This window comes from Leptinotarsa decemlineata, unplaced genomic scaffold, assembly GCF_025532065.1.
Source record: "Leptinotarsa decemlineata unplaced genomic scaffold, Ldec_3_MD MMD2_tig00026328_RagTag_RagTag, whole genome shotgun sequence".
NCBI lineage: Eukaryota > Metazoa > Arthropoda > Insecta > Coleoptera > Chrysomelidae > Leptinotarsa > Leptinotarsa decemlineata.
Window position 1 is genome coordinate 8,848,738 of NW_027412688.1, and position 10,865 is coordinate 8,859,602.

Sequence of the window (10,865 nt, forward strand, 5' to 3'; positions counted from 1 at the left end):
GTAACTTACCACAAAATCTTTTATAATATCTTTAAATTTCGATTTTATATGAGCACACGCCTATGATAAAAAAACGAAATTGGCTCCGCACTTCGTTTCGAAGTCACCAAAAACTTTGTGAATTTATGAATGAAAGTAGTGGGAGTGGACTAACTGGTCGATTTTTACTGTGGCTGTCGATCCCATAGATGGTGTCTTCGTAGGGAAATAAGTAATCTCTCTCCCTTACTTAGTCTTGCTCTTCAAGCATAGTTGAGTCCAGCAACGCATTTGTGGTTCAGCCTAGCACCACTGATGAGACCTATAGCAGGTTGAAACAGCGTTGATTTTATCAGTTTCAATAAATTTCGCACACAGGAAATAATCAATCACGAGAATAATTCAAATCACATAAAGACTCAAACTGATATTTGTTCATATGTCTGCACATGGCTATATTTTAGACACCATATTTCCAAATAATCAGTTTATATTGAAGAAACAATTTTGATTAAAATACTATCAAGATTTGGTGCTGAAGAGGCGATTAGGCAAGTGTCTTAAGCTGAAACATCGGATGCCCACCAGTCAGGATGACAGTGTTCCACGTAAGTGAAATTTTTCCTCTTTTATCAACTATATTGTGTAGCAATCCTGTGAATGCTATCTGATTCAATTGCATAACGAATTTTTAGGACATGAATTGAATAGAGAAAAGTGTTTTTGTATAGTTCAGTGTTCATATTGAAGTATTTTTTTTCGTGTATGAAAGTAGTTATTTCGAGAGGGATTTTCCTCCAGTTTGTATCTGAAAGTTACTTCTTTGCATGATCCACACATTTTTGTATAGAGTTGATTTTTTTAAATTGATGGTTTTCTTCGTTTCTCCAATGTAGCCGTTACTATGTGGTAGAAAGATCATCATGAGAAGTTTCATTTCTCATGTTTTGTATTTTAATTTTGAGGTGAAGAAAAGTGGTTATTGAACTTCAATTTCTTTGGAGTTAGCTATCACTTCAGTTTTTGAGTGTTTCCAGCTTTTCCAACCATTTTTTCTCATTGACTTACGACAGTCAACCGAACAATAGTATTTTTTGTCCATATCAGACGTTTGATGTTGTTCTTCAAATTGACTTTTTCATTTATTAACTAACTCAAATGAATCAAACACTTATTTTTGAGTGATGCAATACTATGATATATTGCAATGTTGAAGTAAAACCTAGCACCAAATCGACCATACTGTTTTTGAGATTAGCGCACATACAAAAAAAATTATAAAAATCGTTGTACTGGGTTGATAAAAAATATATTGAAAATATGGTTGCTCCCAACTCAGTCATCCACATTACTTATCTGTATTTTAAATAACTCTCAAGGCCCTACTGTGTGATCTCTGTGAAAGGTAAAATCGCAACTTCCATCACTCTGTTTTTGAGTTTCCCCAGATTTTCTGATAGTGAATAGTTTTCATGTATCTTTGATTCACGGTAATATCGTTTTGACAACCAAAGCCTGATCAACTGAGTAGTACTTTTATTTCATTCTGTCCAGTTTTTTTTAATCAACTTCCTCTTTACTCATTTGCGACCGGTACGTCGAACATTACGATACCAGATATCGTAATGTGTTGCATAGCAATATTTTTTGATTTTGAAAGCAATGACCTCGCAGCAGGAGAGGTCATTGCATATGTCCTCGCAAGCAGGAGCCTCGCAAGGAAGAGAAGCCGTCACAAATAGTGCTTGCACTTCCCTACATCAGAGGATTATTGAAAACGATAGGAAGAATTGGATCTAAGTACAACATCAAAACCTGCTTCGGAACCGGAAACACTATCCGTAGCAGCCTCACGAAAACCAGGCCACCAAACGCGAACTGCGATTCCAAGAATTGCATTTACCGGAATTTACAGGAATAGCAGAGCATGCTTGGACACATCAACATAACATCGAGTGGTCCCAAGCTGAGATCATACACAGAGAGAAACATTGGTTTAGGAGGAAATTCAAAGAAGCCCCATACATGTTGTCTAACAATGTTTTCAACTGAGCTAGCGTAGAGATACACAACATATGGAAACCCATAATCAAGCGAAAAATGACCAATTCCCGCCAAACGGTCTTCTCCCACTAAACCAGTGAAGTGGAAAAAGGAAAGCAGAGATAAGTGAAAGTACTCAAAGACCCATAAATAGGCATATCTCGGAGAAAGTCCAGTCATCACCCGAAGACGATTGTGGATACCAACAATCGAAACGTTGTGAAGTAACTTCACATGGAATCTCTCAAGTTTTATCTTCATTTTTTCTTCAATTGTTCTATTTTCACTTGTATTTTATTTCGCTATTATTTTATTTCAGGTTTTTTTGCTCAATATAATTGTTATTTTCAGCTATTCATTTTTAATTCTTCTTCTTTGATTTTAAAGTCTTCTTTTTTAGTTCTTTCAGGGATTTCAAATCATTTTATATAATATCAGACAATGGAAGTCGGAACTAATGAAATTCATCATGAAACATTGTCAATCACCTTTATACAAAAATGTTACTTGAATATATTAGCGACGTCTAAACTTCTAACGTGCGATTCTTAGCACGGAAAACACTCCAGAAATAAGCTTTTTAAATTTTACCTGACATTTGAGCAACACCCTGTATACCATCGTTTTCCTCTCAAGAGTTGTAGCAGTGTATAAAATATCTCCGCCATATATTGCAACGTTGGGAGTGATTGGTGTCGAAGTACCGTTGGTATGCTGCCTTGGGCTTCAGCCTTTCATGGAGGGAGTACCCAATGTCGGACACTTCCTTGAATCGCTCGTTTCTGGTTCTCGGCAACAGGTCCCAGAGTTTGAAAGTGTGTTGACAAATTTCGAGAGATTATAGAGTTTATTATCCGTGTATTGAAACAGTTAGTTGGTACCGTGAAATCGATTCATCGTTTAGATGGATTGGTTATGCTATAAACCGATTGTGGGTAGCAGTACCACAAGCTTTTTCAATTTGCGGATATTTTACAAGGTTACAATTACTGAGAAGAGCATATAAATGATTTGAATGATTTCAGTTATTAACAGAAAATGAGGAATGATATGTAACAAAAATAATAAAATATTACTGTATGCGTACCGTGCAGTACTAAAATTACAAATTGATTCATTTAATACATTACTGACAGTTGTCAAGGAAAATACTGGAATACGTCAATTTCTGAAATTTCGACCCAATAGAAATTCAGTCCGACCCAATTTTAGGACGAGCCCTAGTGGAGTGCCGGAAATTGCGAGTTCAAATTGTGTTCGGACGTATTGCGTACATTATTTTTTCCGCAACCGTGTACAAAAATAAATCAGTAAGACACACATGTTTATTAATTTTCTTTGTAGAATAAAATTTCGAACATTAAATCTATATTTGTATTAAATATTACACTGGTAAACACACAGTTTGCTGCCGGATTATTTTTTACTGTTTGTAATTTGGAACTGCTGAATTCAAAAAATGCCACCAGATTTGCTCCATCAGATCGTTTTCCGATAATACGACAACAGATCACATTTCTAACATATAGAGTAATTTAACGCATCACTACCTACATATATGTAGTGCTGCTACCCATCAAATTAACGAAACACAAATAAAAAGTAAGATATTCATTGTACAACAATATACTAACAAAAATCATCACACATATCTGTTACTTTTCATGTAACCTAACCAGCATCGCAGCACAAATCTGCTATTCGGCGTCATCTAAAAACGTCCTTTTATATAATTTTCTTGCAAAGGTTTTGAAAGGACGGTCCCTTTGATGACTCCAGCAGAAATCCGCCATCATGTGAGTGTCCAATCTCCCCTGCTACCTCTCTTCCATCGTTTTGATATCTTGGTGGAAGCGTTCCCCTTGTTCCTCACTAAGGTCACCAAGATTTTCTGGGAAACGGTCTAAGTGACTGTGGAGGTAATGAATTTCAATACTCATACGACAACGGCGTTTGTTAAAATGGTTGAGCATTTCTTCCACTAAATTCCGGTAATTTTCCGATTTATTGTTTCCAAGAAAATTTTCCACAACTTTCACAATAGAGCACCATGCATTAAACTCAATTTCAGTCTTTGATTCTGTAAAATGCGAATCTTTCATAAGTTGTCGTATCTGAAGCCCAACAAATATTCCGGATTTCAATTTTTCTTTACTAAGTGCAGGTAATTTGCTGGACAAGTATTCAAAACAAGGACGATTCTGGTCTAGGGCCTTTACAAATTGTTTCATCAGCCCTAGTTTAATATGTAACGGAGGTAATATCATTTCCTCTCGGTCGACCACTGCTTCGTTAACTACGTTAGCTCCTCCTTGAACTAAAGCATCCCTAGAACGCCATTTTCTTCTACTCCAGTGTTGGTCTTTAGCCCTGCTATCCCAAAGACACAGGAAAAAAGGATATTTTGTATAGCCATGTTGTTGTGCCAGGAGAAAGTTCACCATCTTTAAATCAACACAGATCGCCCGCTGATGTTGGTCATACTTGATGTTTTTCAGCACTAGCGATTTTATTTTATATTCTACTTTCAGTTTTGTAGAGAACCCAATTGGTATACTTCTATATTTGTTGCCATTATATAGAAGGACACACGTTAAACTTCGTTTGTAACTGTCGATAAAAAGACGCCGATACATCCATTTTTTCTAACAGTTTCTAACAGTGTTACAAAAAACCATATCATTTTGCTGAGAAAAAAAAGGCAGAAGATCTTTTTCTCTATAACGGTAGTATGTAATTTTGGTGTTTGGGTGAAGAAGTATCTTTTCCTTTAGTCTGGAGGCAAGCAACTCGAAAGAATTCTTTGGAAGGTTCAAATCTCCAATAAGATTGCTAAGCTCTTCCTGAGTTAATCACTCAGGAAGTGTTGAATCACCTTCAAAATCACTGTCGCCTCCCTCAAATCTATTAGTCAGTAGTTCGTCAGATAAGGTTTCGATATTATCCTCTGATAACGTAGGTAGGCTGCAAAATATTGGATTGGGTATCTGCTCAAGCTGATGTGGAATTGGTCTTATTGCTGAATCTAGGATATGTCCACGTATGTCGATTGTTACGATTGATGCCCTTTATATTCATAAGAAAGAAATAGCAATCGTCAAAATGATTTTTTGGTTTTCTCCATACCATGGGAACACCAAACTTCAAACACTTTCGTTGTCCTTTCATCCACTGTCGCAAGTTTTCAAGACAAGTTTTGCAAACTACATGTGGAGCCCTGGATTTATCTTGATTTCCTGAATGAACACCTAAATAGGCTTGATATGCCCTTTTTATAAAATCACAAACTGGTTTTCTACTTTCCTTTACAATGTACTCGCCACATAAGAAGCAAAAAACGTTCGGGTGATTCACACAACAACGCCTGCTTGTAGAAGCCATGGTTTTCATTTGTCAAAAACAAACTCTTGCAACGAAACTCAAGTTCAGACTAAATTTTGCAATAGAATGCAGTCGACTTTATAGGAATTTATTTATTAAGGCCATTTCAGAGAAGATACTATTTACTTATCAGACAATAGGTAAGAAGCAATTAGCACTAATTTCATATTATGGGTATTTCCAATAAGTACACTTTAATTAAAAGTCATTAAAATACATTTGTTTTAGAATTTTAAGTTTGTTCATAGACAAATTGAAATGATAGTGGTAGAATATACAGAAATGTAATAATATTTAAGTATTAGATGAGTATTTTATAGCTCAAAAACTGGAGCTGATTGATACAAAGAAAAGGTTTGTATTTTTGGAATCAGCACAGATGAATTAACCAAAATCAGTTGATTTTTTTTTTCGGCAGCAAGACAAAAATTTTTTTCGGTGGGCTGTGTTATTTGTATATATCATTCATATCAAATATATCCCTTTTTCAATGAAACGACCCTCTAACGGCAAACCTTGGTTCAACAAAAACTGCGAGCAAGCTGTCGTCTCCAAAAATCTCGCCTACCGACAGTGGCGCAAAAATCCCAGTGTCGAAAATCTAATCAAGTGTATTAATGTTCGCAACAGCTGCAAACTTAGGATAAATGAAAGAGAATTGGAATGAATTGCTTGTCAATCCCAACGCGTCTAGGTCGTTCTGGTCGGTAGGTAAAGCTGTTAATCAGAACTTTACTAAATCCACAATTCCATCACTAACATAAGCTGGTGGTTCAAATGCAACAACAGCCATAGAAAAAGCAAATCTACTAGCTGAACAATGTGTGTCCCACTCCACAGTCGATTTTCTGGGAAAGGTAGCACCTACTGTTCCCACACTGAAATCCACAATGCCGGAAATTGTTTTTCGACAGCCTCTAGTCAGGCGAATTTTGAAACAGCTCAATATCAACAAGGTGTCTGGCCCTGATGAATGTCTGTCATCGTACTTGAAAAGTGCGCAAATGAACTCGCACCTATATTTTGCAAACTTTTCAACCTGTCTCACAAAAAGGGGTTTTTCCCCTTGCTTTCAGTGATATCAAAAATCATTGAAAAAGCCGTAAACCAGCATATCCTCAAATATTTGGAAGGCTCCAACATCTTGAGCGATTATCTATATGGTTTTAGGAAACAAAGATCAACAGGTGACCTTCTATCGTACGTCATCCATATTTGGAATAACACAATCGAGAAACATGAAGAGTTAAGAACTGTTGCACTTGATATTTCTAAGGCGTTTGACCGTGGGTGTCATAAGAGTTTGCTGGCCAAACTTCAATGCTATGGCTGGTCGGACCATTTTTGTGTATGGCTCTTCAGCTTCCTGAAAGAACGTTCTCTGCAAGTAGTTGTCGGTGGATATCTCTCGAATACTTTCACCACCAACACTGGTGTTCCTCAGGGATCCATATTGTCTTTTCAATCTAAGACTTTTTGAAAAAAAAAAACAAGAATCCAATGTATTGTTTTGCTGACGACAGTACACTCATTACATTTGGATCCCAGAACGTTGGCTGCGGAAGCATATCTTCACCGGCAGCAGAAGGTTGAATATCCTAATGAGGATCTAGAAGTAATTTTGAACTGGGGTGAAAGTAACCAGGTTCAATTCAATGCCACAAAAATCCAGGAATCGGTTTTTTCCAAGAAGATAATGTATCCATACCGGATATAATAATATCAGGACAGACAATTCCGCTTTCTGCTTCGATAAGTTTTCTGGCAGACAAAATGGACACCAATATGTCTTGGCACAGTCATGTCGCTGGAATTGCAAAGACTGCTTCTTAAAAGCTTGGAACACTGTTCCAAACCAGAAAGCTGTCCACACCTCAGCAACTTTTGATGCTTTATAAAGCTCAGATCAGACCTTCTTTGAAGTATTGTTCACATGTATGAAGCTTCGTCCCTAAGCATACATTGAAGCTGCTGGATTATATCCAGAAAAGAGCCGTCTGTCTGATTGGAGACACGAACATCACTTGCAACCTTGATAGTGTGGAACATCAAAGAAAGGCTGGATATTTATCTCTCTTCTTTAGATACTTTCACGGGAAGTGTCCATGTGAGTTGGCACATTTTATTCCACCAAGAGGAGTACATATCAGAGATACGCGACGGACTATAGCTGCTCATCGTTATGAGGTTCAACTCAGTACACCTTGAACTTCACTGAATAAGAACTCTTTCATTTGGAGAACTGCGTTCATGTGGAATAAACTTCCTGAGAACGTTTTTTCAAATAGATTCAATCTCCAGCGATTCAAATCCAATGTTAATAACTACTTTCGCATATTTGTTTGAAATGCCTTTTGTTGTTGTTGTTGTTGTTTTGGTGATGTTTCCGTTTCCGTTGTTTTCATCTGATAACTTTTGAACGATCTTGGAAATTTTTATTCAAACTCACTTTCGCTGCTTCTCTCTGCAATTTATTTCGATAATTGCGAACAAAAACCATGCTAACTGTCGAAAATCAAAATGTCAATTTCATTTGCTAAGAATAAAAACTCACAGTCGTCTCTACAATTTATTATCAACCTCAGATGTTACAACATAAAACCATCAATCAGTACATGTTTCGAACCTATATAGGTTTATTATCAGGTAATTATTTGAAAATTCTACAATAAAAGAAGAGTAACATAATAATAGTTAATACAATGAAGTATAAACACTTACACGGAGAAAAAAGTTTATATTAGAGAAAAGAAAATTATCAGATGTTACCAAATGAATAAATGGCCACAATGGCATGTTAATAGTAATGATCATTTATTCATTGGTGACATGATTTTCTTCTCTCCATTATAAAGTTTTCTTCTCCATGTAAGTTTTTTATACTTCATTGTATTAACTATTGTTATGTTGTACTTCTTTTATTGTAGAATTTTGAATAATTAGCTGATGATGAACCTATATGTTCGAAACATGTACTGATTGATGCTTTTACCGTTCCAAAATTTGCTTCGTAAATCTACGGCACTCCACTTCGAGATATAATGGACTTCTACCACAGGTTAAATAACTGTGCTACTTTCTCTAAGAGAAATCGTCCGGGAAATGGAAACTTTTCGGAGGGTTTCCAAAAAATCACTCGTCGTGAAGAAAATCAGAGTTTTCTTCAGTTTGTGGAAGGTGAAACTACCCAAAAATATCCAAAAAAGTAAGTTTATTTTCATAAAATGTCTATATTTAATCGTTAGGAACTAGTTTTGGCTATTAATTCTACCCGGTAATTCGGAAAATAGCTTTCACATAGCTTTCACATTCAAAATTCTCAAATGGGACATGTGAACTTTTTTTTTTTATTTTCAAGTATCAGATTATGAATGAACATTTTTATTCTAGAAAAACTATCTATTTCACGAAGTAACTAATCGAAGTGAATTAGAAATTTGCCTTTCTCTAACTTGTATGGAGTTATCAATAAATGATTTTCATTTATTCAGCTTGTGGAATGTGAAAGTCTCTGAAAACATTAATACATTTTTTGAGAAGGTGGAAATATAAACCTTTATTTGTGAAATTATAAAACAACAAAAATTAATTGGCGCTCCGGGACGACTTCATTGATTCCAGTGACGGATTTGATTTTTCAGTTGCAGGAAAACCCGGAAAAATCTGCAGCACCACATCATCTGAAGATATTGATCTGCAAATTGAAATGAATGGCATAATCTTAAAGAATCAGCGTATGTTGCTATCTGGCGAGTACTGCAAATCAAACAGTTTTTGAAAAATGATATAAAAAGTAAAAGAATGGCAAGAAACATGTTTCAAAGAATTACTTTTTCTACATCTAGTGTTTAGACGACCAAAAACTTTGAAATGTTTGATATTTCAAATTTTCTTTGACATTTGTCGAAATTTGCAAAAAATATGATTTTCAATTCTGAATATCAAGCCAGATTTAGGTTCCCGAAACGTCAATAAAAGTTTTAGCCCATTTTTTCGATAGAATAGATAGATTTTGCGTCAAATTACTGAACAGAACATTTTTCTTCCAAAATAGTATGAATAACTTACGCAGTAACTAATCGGGGTGAACTAGAATTTTGCTCTTTCTACACCTATTTGAAGTTTTCGTTCAGATATTTCTATATTTTTCAGTTAATGGGAAGTATATAGACACAAAAAAGTAAATAAAAATACCTACTTCACGTTTGACATAATTTCAACAACATACTAATTCTGATTGTGTCAAAGTCTACCAACATTCAAATATAATATGTTCATCATTTAATCAACAGCTCAGATCCTCTTGAATTTAAGTATTTTATGAAGTTGAGGGTAGATAATCGAAGGGAATGAAAGTTCTTGCTACAAATCTAGTCATTGAAATATCTATAAAATGTCGAACTGCAAACAACTTTATTGAAAACATAAAAAATGAATCTTACAAAAAACTATCATAACAACAACTCAGAAACATCGATCCTCACTTGGGAATATTGAATTCCCCCCATCCCAAAAAGTTATACATGAGAGAAACCAATTCATATAGGTTCAAACCCATTTTGTTCCATTCCTTCATCATTAGTCCGATTTCTGGAACATTGATCACGTCCTCTACAATCTTTTTCGACTCCTCGCTAGATATTTTTTCGAAAAACTCTTGGAAAGCCTTGCTCTTCATCATTTTCTCGTGGAAAGCACCTATTATCTTCGTCAGTGGAATAGCTTTCTGCATGTCTTTTATGAATGGAATTAGACTTCTGGTTGCGTTATCAGAAACTGTCACATTTGCATTCAAAATGAAACCCTCAGAGCAGTGGATGAGGGTGTCTATATCGACACCAAATTGCTTCGTAAAGGTTTTGAACGCTTTCCACTCTGGTTTTGATTTTACAGTTTCAACTAGCAGGATCCACTCATCACTTTGCATGTATTCAACGGCAGCTTTGAAGCTCTCGTCGGTTTCTAGATGTTCTTCAGCAAGTTTGGTTATTTGGTCTCTTGGTATCAAAGCCAAAATGTCCTTGAATTCCTCAGAAATGGGACGAGCTGTTGTGGCTTCAATGACTACTTCAGCAATCGATATTTCAACAAAGGGTTTTGACCAAACTTCCATACCCAATAACAGCAGGATGTTGGAGAAAAGGACCCACTTCATTTTCTGAATCACTGATATTATAGATATATATTATTTTATCAAAAAACTTCCGCTCCAAACGTTTCTGACAGATGTATCGGTAACTGTTGATGATAAATAACGTTGCTATGGAGACGAATCGTTTTGTCGAGCTGTCGGAAATACAAGGCTATTGAGTTTATGGAAATTGAAACCAAAATGTGGGTTACAGAGTGTTGCTGTTCTTCGTGGAAAAGAGGCAAAAGTGTCAATTCTGCCATTTCGATGAAATATAACGTTATTTCTTGATGGTGAAGGCACAGAATATAGTGTAGTAATTGATTTGAAA

General features: G+C 35.6%; 1 protein-coding gene across 1 annotated transcript; it reads right to left on the reverse strand.

Annotated features, from left to right (window-relative positions):
- Window positions 1-9,799: 9,799 nt before the first annotated feature.
- LOC111503631 (protein G12) lies at window positions 9,800-10,661 on the reverse strand. The gene has a single exon (XM_023157984.2). It carries the CDS (start codon window positions 10,556-10,558, stop codon window positions 9,884-9,886), a length of 675 nt encoding a protein of 224 aa, XP_023013752.2. The 5' UTR covers window positions 10,559-10,661; the 3' UTR covers window positions 9,800-9,883.
- Between the last annotated feature and the right edge of the window lie 204 nt (window positions 10,662-10,865).